Below are 15,750 nucleotides of genomic sequence, written 5' to 3'. Positions count from 1 at the left end.
TTTATAGAGGTGCATCGCAGCCGTCCAAAAGTTTTGAACGGTTCGAACTTCAGATGTTAATGAAACGTTTTCGGAGAAGAGTTAAACTCTTTCCCGAAAAAGTTTCATTAAAATTTGTACCGTCCAATATTGAAACGGACAGTTGAGATCGTTCAGCTCCGCAAATGGCTTATTCACAGCTAAGCCAATCTCATAGATGAAATGGTTTTCTTTTCCACAGGCCTTGTTACGCTAATTTTTTGGGCCTTTTTTAGAGATTTGTCCTAATTCAAAAAAATATTCGTGTTTGTTAGTTTTGTGCCGAACTTTTGTGGATTATTGATTTGTCATGACGAAAGGAAGCGAAAAAATAATTTTTTTTACTTTTACACAAATATATTTAGAAATATCCAAGATAAAGCCCAAAAAGTCTACTTTTGGGACTTTTTGGACTTTATCTTGGATATTTCTAAAAGTATTTGGGTAAAGTAAAAATATTTGGATTTTTCAATTTCTCTCATCGAGACAAATCAAAAGTCCACAAAAGTTTGACGTCAAATTAAAAAACACAAATTTTTAAATAAAGACAAAACGCTCAAAATATTTAGCGGAACAAGGCCTTATGTTCGATGATTACAACAGAGAAAGAATCCCAATATATTATACCATATACAATTAACATTTGATTGGCTAACAAGAAACACACATTACTCTAATTGGTCAATCCATATTCACATGGATTGATGATTTGGCCAGTAACTAACTATACGAGTACCATCCATTAGAGTGTGCCCAACGCCCCTTCAAACTAGTGGGAGGAGCACCAACCATTAGTCGGTTGAATGACAACCCTTGGGTACTGATGTTAGCTATTTGATCATTGGTTCCAATCAAAGTTTCAATCTTGTACAGGCGAGCGTCCCGTGTTTTTTTTATTGGTATAGTACGTACCTATACCGGTGTGTACCGGCATACCATTTTGAATTTATCGCTACAAGCAATTATTTATAGGTAATTCTATAAAATTCTACTATACTTCACTTCTTTAGAATTTTATTCTTGTGGTAAGAGAAAAGAATAGAAACGTTTTAAAGCACCTAGTAGTATAGTTTTACAGAAATTCTATTCGCAAGGAAGTTTTGCAGGGAACCACGTAAAGAAAAACGCGTTTGGGCCTATTATGGGTCCCACAAAAATTTAGAAAAATATCTATAAATTTTTTAATATTATTTTATGGGGCCCTGTAAAAAATCAGCTCCAAGGAACATCGGTAAGTATTACTTTTGGATTCGTATGGGCGAAATTGCTCAGTTCGCCCTGACGAATAATACTTACCAATGTCTCTTGGAGTTGATTTTTTATAGGGCCCCATAAAATAATATTCAAAAATTTATTAATATTTTTTTAGATTTTTATGGGACCCATAATAGGCCCAAATGCGTTTTTCCTTGCATAGTTCCTTGCAAATAGCATGATCTTTTTATGTGTGTGTATGCATGGAAAAAAATTTTAGTGCCGAGCGGGTACCACGTGGTGCCCACTCTCTCATCCGAGCCGTCCATTGCGTGTTTGAACGGCTTAGATTTGGAGAGAGAAAAAGGAGAGAGAAAGTGTTGGGGTAAGAGGAGAGAGAGGGTTTCAATCCGTGCCGTCTAAAAGTGTATCAAACAGCTCGGATGCGCCGAGCAGGTACCACGTAGGATATATCCGCTTGGTACTGAAAAATCACTCGTGTGCATGGGATAAAAGCTCCTTATTTCTTTTCTCGAAAATACCCAGCAGCTCAAACCTTTTACTACTGTACATTGTTCCGGCGAGGAGTTTGGGTTATTGAGAAATGCTTGGCAACACTAATCTGGGTTTGGAATTAATTTGGGATTAATCTCGTGGTGATATTTGAATCTCGTGGCGTTTCGTCGTGCTTGGTGTTTCAATCTAGTATGGTCTACATGTAGCGGGTCTAGGTTTATAGTGCTTGGTTTGTAGTATGGTGAGAATCTGGGGCAAACAACGTCGTTCAATAAAAAAAAGGAGGAAGCTATGGTACACAGGGTGTACCGTATGTCTAAATTAATTTTTTTATTTTGTCAATTTTAGGTTTTCTAATGTATATTTATGATTCTAATTACGACTTTTACTTTAAAATTAACCTATTGAACAGGTTATTAATAGGTTATCCATAATTAAAAAATATTATTATTATGTAACCACAATTGTTCGTACCAAAATCCATAATACTTATACCTCAACCAAATATGTGTATAAGATCACAAATTAACTACTGATACTCACAATTGTTATAATAGCACCATAAATTGACATTGTCTTACCACAATTGGTCGTATAAATTTTTTTTTGACAGGTATGGTATTCCGTAACAAAATCAAAATATGCCATACCAGAATTAACAATTGTCATGCCAGAGGCAAAATACATTTGCAAAATACCACAAATTATATTAAATAACCAAAATTGTTATGACTACACCAAAAATTATCATTTTCTTACCACAATGTGTCGTATCAAAAGAATACATGCATGTGTAAAATACCACAAATTATATAACAAAACTACAATTGTTATGACAACACCAAAAATTAACGTTTTCTTACCAAAACGTGTCGTACTAAAAGTAATCCATCAAAATATTCCATAAAAAGAACAAAATATGTCGTACCACAATGAACAATAGTTATACCCAAGCAAAATATAAGTGTAAAATATCACAAATTAAATAACATAGCCACAATTTTTATGATACCACCATAACTTGACGTTTTTCTTACCACAATGTGTCGTTCAGAAAAAGTCAACCAAAAATATTCCGTAACAAGACTAAAATATGTTCTACCACAATCAATAATTGTTATATCAAACCAAAAGACATGTCTAAAATATTGCAAATTTAATAACATGACCACGACTTTTATAACAATACCATAAATTGACGTTTGCTTACCACACCATGTCGTGCCAAAAGAAATTAATCCAAATATTCCGTAATAAGAATAAAATATATCGTACCACAATCAAGGATAGTTATACATTGCAAAATAAATGTGTAGAGTACCGTACCAAAATTAAATAATATTACCACAATTGTTATAAGAGAATCATAAAGCGACGTTACCTGTTCACAACATGCCATACAAATTTTCTCAAATTTTTAGCCCAAAAATGGGCTCCTCCACGTACAACAGTGGTAAGGTGTTGGAATTTGGACATTAGCCTACAAGATCAAGGGTTCAAGTCTTATGAAGGTTACTTTTTTTTTTTATTGAAAAAAATGTCTCATCATAAAATTTCACCTATTGAGATTCGGACTCAGTTAAAAAATAAGTTCTGGTGGCATTGGTACCACAGGACCACCACACACAACACAATACATGGTACACGAATTTAATACCTATATTTTTCACACAAATATGGACGTATTTTTTATTCCATCCATTTTGTAAATATTTTACTCTTATGTTTCATTTAAGATTTTTTCTTACAATCTTTGATTAGCTAAAACGAACAAGAATTATTGATGATTTGGCTTCATATTTAATAATAAAAATCTGATCGCAACCGTCTATCTTTTACGTAATATGAATAGATCGTATGTACCAAGAATGAAGTTGATCACTTATTGTTAGACCCTTAATCAGAAGAAAATAGCCTTTTATTATTGAATTCAGGTGCCAATCAAAGAGCTTTCTGAACCTGATCGGGCCAAAAAATTTCGTGAATTATTTAATCGACAAACATAACGAAATCAATAATTTTGATCTTCATTATTGTGTCGCAGTCACGAGTCTAATGTACATTCAGCTACAACAGAGAAATTGGTTTCCTATCAAGTATATTTAATGTACAAATTCTAAATGTTTTTTTTTTGAAGGACAAATTCTAAATATTGTTACCGAGTACCATTCGGATGTGAAGTCCTAAAGTATTTAACATTGTCACCAAAATTAGAAATCATGGAATATCGGCAAATATGAAACCGAACGACATTTAACATATCCGAATGCATTAATGTCTATTGTTGATTGTGGCACGACATGTTTTAGTCTTGTTACGGAATATTTGGATTAATTTCTTTTAGTACGACACGTTATGGTAAGCAAATGTCAATTTTTTGTGTCGTCATAAAAATTATGGTTATGTTATGTAATTTGTGGTTAATTTTTGGAGAGGGAGAGGAAGAGAGAGTCAGGGAAGAGAGAACAACAGGTTACCTGCTAAGCCCTTTTTACATTTTATTAATTGATATAATAAATGGGTGATCCGAATTATTCATTTTTAAATTCAAGAGTTTAAAATCATGATGCGTACAATACAATTCTTAGTGTACCATAGAACTTCCTAAAAAGAAAAACGCTAAAGGCATAGTACCTGTGGAAACAGGGAAATAAAAATGACCATAAAAATGCATAACTAACAAGACAAGAATTAGCCCTGTGGGCAAGATTGTGATTATCCAAAAAAAAAGAAAAAGATATGCATACCATGAACAAAATATGAGTGGTGAGTAGCATATACTCTCAAGATACTAACCAAAAGATTAGGAATCGAGTTCATTCCCAATGTATATAGAACCGATTCAAGAGTTTCACCTCGTATCTATCATCATCTGCAAAATTAAAACACGGTTTACAGAAGTGACATTAGAAATTAATAAATCGAGGGACTTTGAGAGAGAGAGAGAGAGAGAATGGACATGTGGAGTGATGACTGAGTTTTTTGAATCCCCATAGACAGAGGTGAAGATAGAAGTGAAGATTGTTTGATCTCGTGAATAAATATTGGGGAAAAGGCGGCAATATATAGTCAGTCTTTCGGAATTTGTGTGAGAAACGGGTCTCTGTCTCTCTCTCTCCAGCTTGGGAACTTCCAGGAAAGTAAACAGAGGAAATAATTGAAATGGGAAGAAAGATAATAAATGATATTGGTGGTGGTGTCTGGGTAGAATAAAGGCACATTTGATTATTGTAATACAACGGAATACTATTTACTTTAACTTTAACTTTTTGGTGTTTGTTTGATTTCACAAAGGCCAAGAATATTCGTGGAAAGCCTTTAGCATGCCAGCTTAACAAAAGTCATTGAATTTATTTAAAATATTTTTGAAGAGTTTTTGAAAAGAAATAAGCTCAGTCAGATATCGATTATGGCTTGATTAATTTTTCAATTTGGTGAAATCAAAGGTTGCAAAGTGAACAAATTGATCAATTTCTACCGACATTCGATTAAGATACTACTAGTTTTTTTTCTGGGGAAAAGGCGACAATATAGTCGTTCAGAATTGGTGTGAGAAATGGGTCTCTCTCTCTCCAGCTTGGGAACTTCCAGGCAAGTAACCAAGTAAAAATCTCCAGAGGAGATGATTAAAGGTGGGAAGAATACAAACGAAATTGGTGGTGGTGTCTGGGTAGAATAAAGGCTCATTTGATTATTGTACCACTCCTACGATTTACTTACTTTTCCGGGTTTGATTTCACAAAGGCCAAGAATCTTCGTGGAAGGATGCCTGCCAGCCTGACTATGCTCACATGTTGGAGTAGTATTTTATCTCGAACCAAACAGGGCATTGAAGTGTGTTGGTTGGACTCAGGGTCTACGCATATGGGGACCAGCCATGTTGTTCCCCTCCGTCACCCAATTAATTTACGGCCCCCTTTAGCATAATTTTTGGAGTTCTTTTTCGCGCATTGTTGATTTTTCCTTTTACTTTTATGAGTAACATTTGGATCAAATTTTTATAGCAGAAGGGTGTTTTATTGAGATGGATCGAGAAAGAATAATACCATTATATACCAAGGTTAAAGAAATTCATAAAACAAAAAAAAAAAAAACCCAGAAAGATAATATTTTTCAACTATACTGTCTTTTTAAATATTTTTCGTATTCTTTTATGGAGTTATTTTTTTCAATTTTAGTTTAAAATTTAAACTTTATGCCTCTTAAAAAAAATTTATATGTTTCTGCTTACTTTGATCGAGACGAATGATGTGATTTAATATTTAACCCAAGTCTAATAAGGATTATGAGAAAATGTAAAGACCGCAGAAAAAGTCTTAGACATCAATGGTAATGGAGGAGGAGAGGGCGGTAGTATATACAGAGGCAAAAATACCGCAACACAAAGAATAAAATAAAATCACATCAAATTTTTATTAAGTGTTTCGGACCCCTTTTAACATATAATATATATCTTAATTACATCTTTAATATTTTTTTTTTTATTCCAACTATTCTTTATCGTCAATCTCTTTTCGTGAGAAGAGAAAGGGGAATTGAGTTTTATTTATTTTGGGGGCAAACCAAGATAAGAATCTAGGTTGCCTACATATCCATAGTTTGGAATCAAGCCAAACGTAGTTCATGTTTACGTGATTTTATTTTTAGCGAGCCTCAACGGCTACTTTGGTAATTTGGTAAACCCTTCAAGGTTCATTTATAGTAATAAACTTAGAAATTGGGGCCGGCATCACTGTAAGAAGATTACATTCCATCTTGGTTGGCATCCACTCCTTTATCAGTCATATGTCAATCTCAAGTCTTTTTAGGCTTTCCACTCCTTTACCAATCATATGCCAATATGTCTTTTGAGGCTTCATGACTGTACCCTTTTGAAGTTTAATGATCCTTTGGAGTTCACAACATTTGTGACTGAACCTATTCGAATAGGTTGCCTATGTGTCTAATTTGGCAAGTCCGGGATGAAAATGAGACAAGTCCGAATTAGAATCAAGTCAAACCGTTGTTCTAATTTAAGAACATTTTTTATTTGTTGGTGAACATGTGATTGTGACCATGTGAATGAATTACTTACGTATCCGAGTTCAATTCGGAATCAAGTAAACGTAGTTCATATTGAACTAGGATCTCAAAGCTCAATGGATCTCAAAACAAATATTTCAATCACCTCCACGGCACTACCGAGGCCACGGGTTTCAAAGCCCAATGGGTAATTTTACCCTTTTTTTTTTTTTCTAGCCCTGTATGTATGACTCAGTTTTGTAGGCATTTGGGAATGGAAATGTACAAAGGCTGTTCGAAGCCATTTCAACACTTGGACTTTTGAAGCTGTTAACAACTTAATTTCAGGAACACATGAAATGTGCAATTAGGGAGGGCGAAATAACAAGGCCCGTGGGGCTGATTCTTAATTTGCTTAAGCATCTTGGACTTGAATTTTTCCATTCAACCGCTTTTGTCGCGGTTGAATCGGTTGGTACTTGGTAGCAAAAAGATTTAATTTCTACACCATTTAACGGCTTTCGTGGCGACCGAATCAGAGTATAGCCATATTTTAAAGTTTGCACCATTCGGTGGCCATTGTCACTGCCAAATCGGTGCATGGCGAAATTTCATCTTACATCGATCCCAACGGTTCTTTTTATGGAATTTCAACTTTGAGCCGTCTCAAGATAGTAGAATTTTAATTTTACGTTGCCTCAACCTCACGGCTATGGAATTTCATCTTACATAGTTTTGGAATTTCAAATTTCAGCTAAAACGACAAAAATTTGAATAAAGACAAAATAATAATCCTCGAATATTATTTAGCCAAAACAGTTGGCTTTTTTGTACTTTGTTAAACAAAATCCGTTTTTGAAACTTTATTCCAGAACTATGTTAAAACATTTTCACACATCACGCTTTTAATAAAACGTGTTATATAAACATGCTTTTGTACGTGGTTGGTTAATTAAGTCGTATTAAGAAAGGAAATTAGGTTAATCATAACTCACCAAAACAAAAGCGTAATTCCAAAACAAACCATGTTTGCGCAAATAAGCGTTATTATGAGACACGCTTTCAATAACCGTTATTAGAAAACACACCTCTATGCTCAAAAAACGTGACATATCATCAACCCACCAGTCAAACGTCACATGGTGGATGCTTTCAATAAACGTGACATAGTGTTATAAGTAGACCTGGGATACAGGTCGTGTTCTTGTCGTGTTAGTCGGGTTCGTGTCACAAATCATCCAATCTGAACCCGACCCCGACCCATTTAGAATTCATGTTTCTTGAGTCGTGTCATTTTCGTGTTTCGTGTCAGAAATGTTCAACTCTAACTCGTTAATTTCGTGTCCGGTTCGTGTCGTGTTATCGTGTCCGTTGCCCAACTCTATATAGAATTACAGATATATCATATATATATATATATATATATATTCATGTTAATGGATGACCCCGACCCATTTAGAATTCGTGTTCTCGAGTCGTGTCATTTTCGTGTTAAAAATGTTCAACCCTAACACGCTAACTCAGTGTCCGGTTCGTGTCGTGTTATCGTGTTTCGTGTCCGTTATCCTGCTCTAGTTATAAGGATTTTTTTCCCAAACCCCCATCACAGATGTTCTATTACCCATTTTAATAACGTACGTACCCACTGAGAAAAAATGGAAAAGCCTTTCAACTACTTGCTTGTCGTAAGCGTTCCTAAGGACGGAGATCTATGTTGGGAACACGTCTCTCAGCTACCCCTCAGATACTTCTCTCTCACAAGCAGTGGATTGTGTGTAAAAAAACGGAGTCTTTTTCTATTATTTTCTTTACAAGAATGAATACAATTATATAGCAGTAGTACAAAGAGAAAGTTTAGGAAGCTATTTTAGGATGTACACTTTCTAAGGCTAATATCACGGTTGACCCTTGAAAGAAGGGATTTCATATCCAAAACTGATCCTCCAATTCCTCCAATTGACAACTCACGCCAACACTCCCCCTCAAGTTGGTGCATACACATCTGTAATGCGCAACTTGTCAAGCGAGTTGTAGAAGATTTTGCTGGAAACAACCTTTGTAAGTATGTCTGCAAGTTGGTCTTCAGATTTAACAAATGGAAAACGAATTATCTTGGCTTTGAGATTCTGTTTGATGAAATGTTGATCCATCTCAACGTGCTTAGTACGATCATGTTGAACTGGATTATGAGAGATATCAATGGCCGCCTTGTTGTCACAAAACAAGTTCATCTCGGAGCTAGGAGCAAAGCCAATCTCAGTAAACAACCTTTTAAGCCAAAGAAGTTCACAAAGACCTTTGGACATTCCTCTGAACTCAGCTTCAGCGCTGGAAAATGCCACTACATTTTGCTTCTTGCTCCTCCATGTAACCAAATTTCCTCTCACGAAGGTAAAGTAGCTTGATGTGGACTTTCTATCAGAAATATTCCCCGCCCAATCTGCATCTGTATAACCATCAATATTTAGATGATTATTCTTGGAGAACATAATCCCTTTTCTAGGAGAGGACTTTAAATAGAGAAGAATCCAAATTACAGCATCCATATGATCTTCACTAGGAGAGTGCATAAATTGACTCACTACGCTCACAGCATACGCGATATCTGGGCGAGTATGGGATAAATAGATTAGCTTACCAACTAATCTTTGATACCTCTCTTTATTAGTTGGCACCTGATTTGAATACTCTCCAAGTTTATGATTCTGAACAATTGGAGTATCTGCTGGCTTACAGTCCAATAATCCCACTTCTGATAGCAAATCTAGCACATATTTCCTTTGAGAAAGAAATATACCTTGTCTTGATCTTTCAACCTCAATTCCCAAAAAATATTTGAGTCCTCCAAGATTCTTCATTTCAAATTCAGTTGCCAATTGCTCCTGGAGTCTAGAGATCTCTTCCTTGTCATCCCCTGTAATAATCATGTCATTTACATAGATTATTAGAGCTGTTACTTTTCCCATTCAGTGTTTCAAGAATAGAGTATGATCCGAGTTGCTTTGCTGAAAGACATATTTTCTCATAGCCAAGCAAAATCGACCAAACCAAGCACGAGGTGATTGTTTTAGCCCGTACAATGACTGTTGTAACTTACACACAACCTCAGTTTTTGAGGATGTAGTGTACCTTGGTGGAATATCCATATAAACCTCCTCCTCATGATCGCCATGAAGAAAGGCGTTCTTTGCGTCAAACTGATGCAACAACCAGTCTAAATTTGCTACAAGAGACAACAAGACTCTGATAGTATTCAGTTTTGCCACTGGTGAGAAAGTTTCTTGATAATCTATGCCATACGTCTGTGTATATCCCTTTGCCATAAGCCTCGCCTTGTATCGTTCGATGGATCCATTTGCCTTGTGTTTAATGGAGAAAACCCATTTGCACCCTACTATCTTCTTTCCTTTTGGCAATAAAACAAGAGCCCATGTTTTATTCTGCTGTAAAGCCTCCATTTCTTCTTTTACAGCTTGAACCCACTTTGGATCTGTTAATGCTTCTTGTATTCCGCTAGGAACATGGCATGAGGATAAATTATGCACAAACGCCTTGAGAGGTTCTGATAATTTTTAAGTGGACACATAATTGGCGATCGGGTATCTTGATCTTCTTTCCTCAAAATCTGGAGAGTACCGAATTGGTGGCTTGCCACGATTTTGTCTGTAAGGTAAATTATAACCAGAAGAAGTATCCAAGTCATTAATAGGAGAAGGTGTAGTGGGAGAGCTTACCTCAAGAATATTCTCAGGAGAAGGGTCTTCTGGTACTGAGGAGTGGGGGGTTCAGTTTCATATTCATATGATTCAGATTCAACTCCTTGAATAACATCAGCATTAGCTTTCTTTTCCTCACTAACCACCTCCTTATTTTCTTCACTTATTTGTACTGAATTATCTTCAAATCTTAGGCAATCCCACCAATTCTTCTCTTCATCTTGTATCTCCCCTTGAAGAGAAGAATTTGATACCGATGAAGGGAAGAAAGTTTCTAATTCCAAGAAAGTGACATCCATAGTGTCATAGGTGCGCTTGGTGGTAGAGTCATAGCAACGATATCCTTTTTTATGTGTGGCATACCCCAAAAAAATACAACAAACTGCACACGGATCAAGTTTAGTGCGTTGATTTCTATGTAGATGAACGAAGGCGACACATCCAAAGATTCGTGGAGAAATCAACAAAATAGAAGGCAAGAAAACATGGTTAGAAAGAATCTGTAATGGGGTCTTAAAATTCAACACTTTTGAAGGCATACGATTTAATAAATGCACTGCTGTGACAACAGCATCATCCCATTATCTATTAGGCATATGCGCTCCAATCAATAGTACACGGGCTGTTTCTAAGATATGCCTATTCTTCCGTTCGGCAACCCCATTTTGTTGTGGTGTTTTAGTGCACGAAGTTTCATGGAGAAGGCCATGAATATCAAAGTAAGCTTGAAATTGATGATTAACATATTCGCCACCATTATCAGAATGGAGATTTAGCTGAAAACTAAGTCTGAATCATTGCATGAAAAGATCGAAAAACACCAAGCACTTCATCTTTATGTTTCAACAAATACAGCCAAGTCATTCGAGTGCAATCATCGACAAATGTCACAAACCAACGAATGCTAGAATAAGTGGTAATTGGAGAGGGTCCCCAAACATCAGAATGGGTTGAGGCAAAAGGAACATCACTTTTATTCAAGCTTATTGGATAAGGAACACGATGACTTTTGGCTAAAATGCAAGTATCACATTTGAACTCCGAACTGTGGAAATTGGAAAATAAATCTAGAAACAAGTACTTCATATAACCAAATGACGGATGCCCCAAACGATGATGCCAAAGCCAAAGTTGTCTCTCCTTGACAGTAGTTGTGTATTGCATATTATTCGCTTTACCCGGACTGAAATCATCCATGTAATACAAACCACCCACCCCCCCCCTCCTCTCAGTACCACGCCCAATGATCTCCTTGGTGAGAATATCCTGAAGTAGACAAAAGGTAGGATAGATTAGTGCAACACAATTTAGTTCCTCAGTAGCTTGACCTACAGACATCAATTTATTTGAGAGAGATGGAACAAGTAGAGTATTAGATAAAGAGAGTGCGGGTGATAAAGCAACAGTTCCAGCTCCTGTAACCGGATAGGTAACCCCATTAGCATTAGCAATACTAGTTCCCCGTGGTTGAGTGATCTGGATAAAGTCATTAGAATTGAATGTCATGTGATCAGTCGCTCCCGAGTCAATTATTCAGCCATTGTAGTCATTTTGGTTAGAGCTAAGTAATGCATAACCACAGTTACCTTGATCATTGAGAGTAGTTGAATCATTTGAAGGTTCTTCTTGTGAAATGAAAGATAACTGAGGTTCTGCATTTACCAGAGCAGCCCGACCCGAGCCTTCATTGGAGGTAGCTTCACGGTGTTTCCGTGCCTTGAGTTCGTTCCACCATTCTGGGTACCCATGTAACTTAAAACAAGTTTCATGGGTATGTTTTGGGTTCTTACAATGAGTGCATCCCCCTCCTTCCGGTTGTACCTTAGCCTTGGAGTTTGTAAAGTGGCTTCCACTACTCATAGAGGAAGACCTGTTCTTGGGCATTTGGAGTGAAAGTGACTGTTGTTGCCCCCATCTTAATTCCTCTAGAAGCCATAACAGCCCCGGTTGTAGTTTTCGTTCCTGTTATCATCACTGTTTGCCTAATATCCTCCCTTCGAACGTGAGCATAGGCCTGCTCTATCGTAGGGAAAGGCTGTAACTGTAGAACATCACTCCGAATCTTATCTAGCCGATCATCCAATCCATCAAGAAAAATATAAACTCTATCTTCCTGTTGGATTGAATTGTATTTCTGTATGTCAACCGCATAGTCCATCAGATAAGGACGGTGGAAATCGATTTCTCTCCACAAGCCTTGAAGATCATTGTAATATTTTTCAATGGATCCTCCGGCTTGTCTCATCCTAGTCACTCGTCTTTTTAGATCATAAACTTGGGAGGTGTCAGTCCCATCGAAATAAGTCGTAGCAATAGAATCCCATACCATTTTTGCAGTTGGAAGGCGAATGAAATTACTGATCAAGGCCGGGTCCATAGAGTTGATCAGCCATCCCTTGACAACTGTGTTTTCGGTTCTCCATTTTCGAAAAGTCGGGTCTGTCGATTGAGGCTGTTGAATGTCTCCATTGATGTATCCCAATTTGTCTTTGCCAAAGATATACATCTCAAGGACTTGGGACCATAAGGCATAGTTGGTGCCATCCAACTTAATGCCGATCGGTGCAGCGGAGGATTCATAGCTTGGTGTGTGGATTTGGGTCTGATTTTTGGTTAAGACTTCCGCCATTCTTATTGTCAAGCCTTCTAAGATGGAGTCAGTAGAGTTTCCGCCATGTTCCACCACATCAGATGGTTGAACCATAGTTTTCGATCAGTTTTGGGTTTTTTCTGGTCAAGGTTCGGTTGTAGCAAAAATCCTAGGATCTTGCTCTGATACCATGCGTAAAAAAACGGAGTCTTTTTCTATTATTTTCTTTACAAGAATGAATACAATTATATAGCAGTAGTACAAAGAGAAAGTTTAGGAAGCTATTTTAGGATGTACACTTTCTAAGGCTAATATCACGGTTGACCCTTGAAAGAAGGGATTTCATATCCAAAATTGATCCTCCAATTCCTCCAATTGACAACTCACGCCAACAGATTGCACATATCTGTAGGCTCCACTGTTTATAAGAGAGGAGTGTTAGGGAGTGGTCAAGAGATGTGTATGTTGCTTGATTGTTCCTAGAATATAGTATTTGCATTGGACAATACTATAGCATAATGGCCAGTTAAGATTTTTTATTCCTAGTTCGATTCTGTCATCCGTGGCTGGGTCAACTTTTTCACCCTGAATTTGGTTCTTTGTTTATTGGTTGTACTACTTTGTTGCTATGTCACCCCTCTGTACAAAAATTTGGCTTTCTTAAGTGAAACAAGATTTGGAGACTTTTAATCAAGCTTTGTTAGCTAAACAAGGCTGGAAACTAATTTATGGTACATCTTCTCTTTTTAGACAGATCTTTAAGGGAAGGTATTTCCCCGTACATCATTCTGGCATGCCAACGCTAGTAGCCAATCCTCATGGGCTTGGACGAGCATAGTCTGGGCCCGAAAACTAATTGATAAGGGATGACCGATCTGGGAAAGATATGCATGTTTGGGAAGACCCTTGGTTGTCCAAGAATACTGATTTCAGAATTAATGGAACCACACCTAGAAGAGAGGACAAAAAGAAAGTTGCTGATCTTATTGATTCTGATACGAAGTCTTGGAAGATTTCTCTAATCCGTAAGACCTTCAATCAAGAGGATGCAGATGCGATTCTCTCCATTCCTATCAGTTATACTCGCCAAAGAGATCGTAAAATTTGGCACCCATCCCCGAATGGGACCTTCTCAGTCAAGTCGGCTTACTGTCTAGCGAAGGAAAGTTCAAGTTCTCATCACAACCTTCAGGAAGGCCAAACAAGCTCCTCAAGCATCTTATCAACAGTGTGGAAGAAGCTATGGGGACTTTCAATCCATCCGAAGGTGAAGATATTTATCTGGAAATGTTTTAATAATGCGGTGGCAACAAATTCAGCATTGGTCTCACGCAAAGTCAGAGCTGACCCAGTTTGTACTCGCTGTGGTAAAGCGGATGAGTCAATCTCACATGTTCTTTTTTAGTGTGAGGCTACAATCAAAGTTTGGATCCACTCTCCATTTTGGCTAAGACTTGAAGAATTGCTCGATTGTAGGAACATGGTTGATTGGTGGGTATGCATCTACGATCGTATAACACAGAGTCGTTTGCCCTCTCCCTTCCTAGGTATGACTTTACTTTATTGTTGGTGGATATGGCGAGCAAGGAATGATTTTATTTTCAATGGAATAGTTTGGGCAACGGATGCTGTTAGTAGGAAAGCGCAAGGTGATTTTTATGAGTTTCAGGACGCTAACACTAAGGTCCCCCATCCCCCATTGAGTTCCTCTTTGATGGGGACCTTGGTGTGGCAGCGACCTAAAATGAATGTGCTAAAGATAAACGTCGATGCGGCGATTTGTAGGAGCTCAAATACTATTGGCACAGGAGCAGTGGCTCGAAGGGATAATGGTCAGGTTATAGGTATTTTTATAGCTATTCATGATGGAATCAACTCGTCTAGAATTGCTGAAGCTTTGGCCATTCGCAATGGGTTAAAACTGGGGGCTGCTCTAAAGCATCCTAAGGTGCATATTGAATCGGACGCGGAGGCGATTGTAAGGAGTTGCAGTGATGATCAAGTCCCTCCCTCCGATATAGCAGTAGTTATTCATAATTGTTTAGTCTTTGAAGAAATCTTTCACTTCCTGTGTTTTTGGCTTTGTTAAACGTGAATGTAATAGGGCTGCGCACTGTTGTGTTCAAAAAGTCCTTTCTAATGGCATGTCCAGTTTGTGGACGTCCATTTTACCCTTATGGGATTCTCATCTCTCTGATGTTTAGGCTCTGCCTATCAGATGAATAACAATTTTCTCACCTTTTGCCAAGAAAAAAAAAAGAAAGTGAAACATTAAAAAAGTAATCTTATCCCGGAATCTATTATTATGGAAATTTACTAAAGTCAAACATTTTTATTTTATTTTATGGATTAAGCTAAAAAACTAGGATTCCCAAGGGGGTTGGGACTTGGGAGGAAAAAGATTACTACGATTCGTGATTGAGTATGTTGTCGGGAATCACGTTCCCATTCCATTCTATAAACTGCCCCAAACCAGTATCGGTTGCTTGATGCCGACCGATACACAGATATCATTGCCATATTGACATTCAAAGTCTATGTTCACTGATTCGAGGAGCAGGCAGTGTTCTAAAAGGTGGCCTAGGCGCCGGGTTGCCACCACGATTTTCTCTAGGTGGTTTGTTTAGGCGCTCGGCGGGGCTAGGCGGGCGCCTAGGGTCTGGACTCTCCAAAAAAAAAAAAAACTTAATTGCATGACGGGCGCCTAGGCGCTAA

General features: G+C 37.4%; 2 protein-coding genes across 2 annotated transcripts in view; one reads left to right on the top strand and one right to left on the bottom strand.

Annotated features, from left to right (window-relative positions):
• Positions 1-15,750, bottom strand: part of LOC131302365 (disease resistance protein RPV1-like) — a 310,054-nt gene that overhangs the window by 265,143 nt on the left and 29,161 nt on the right. The window lies entirely within an intron of this gene.
• On the top strand, positions 8,586-15,135 carry LOC131302511 (uncharacterized). The gene is made up of 2 exons (XM_058329182.1): positions 8,586-9,120; positions 13,786-15,135. Exon 2 carries the CDS (start codon positions 14,516-14,518, stop codon positions 15,122-15,124), a length of 609 nt encoding a protein of 202 aa, XP_058185165.1. The 5' UTR covers positions 8,586-9,120; positions 13,786-14,515; the 3' UTR covers positions 15,125-15,135.

The sequence above is a fragment of the Rhododendron vialii genome, chromosome 1a (assembly GCF_030253575.1).
Source record: "Rhododendron vialii isolate Sample 1 chromosome 1a, ASM3025357v1".
Classification (NCBI taxonomy): domain Eukaryota; kingdom Viridiplantae; phylum Streptophyta; class Magnoliopsida; order Ericales; family Ericaceae; genus Rhododendron; species Rhododendron vialii.
Note: the sequence above shows the minus strand (reverse complement) of the source record. Positions and strands in the feature narration are given on the sequence as shown.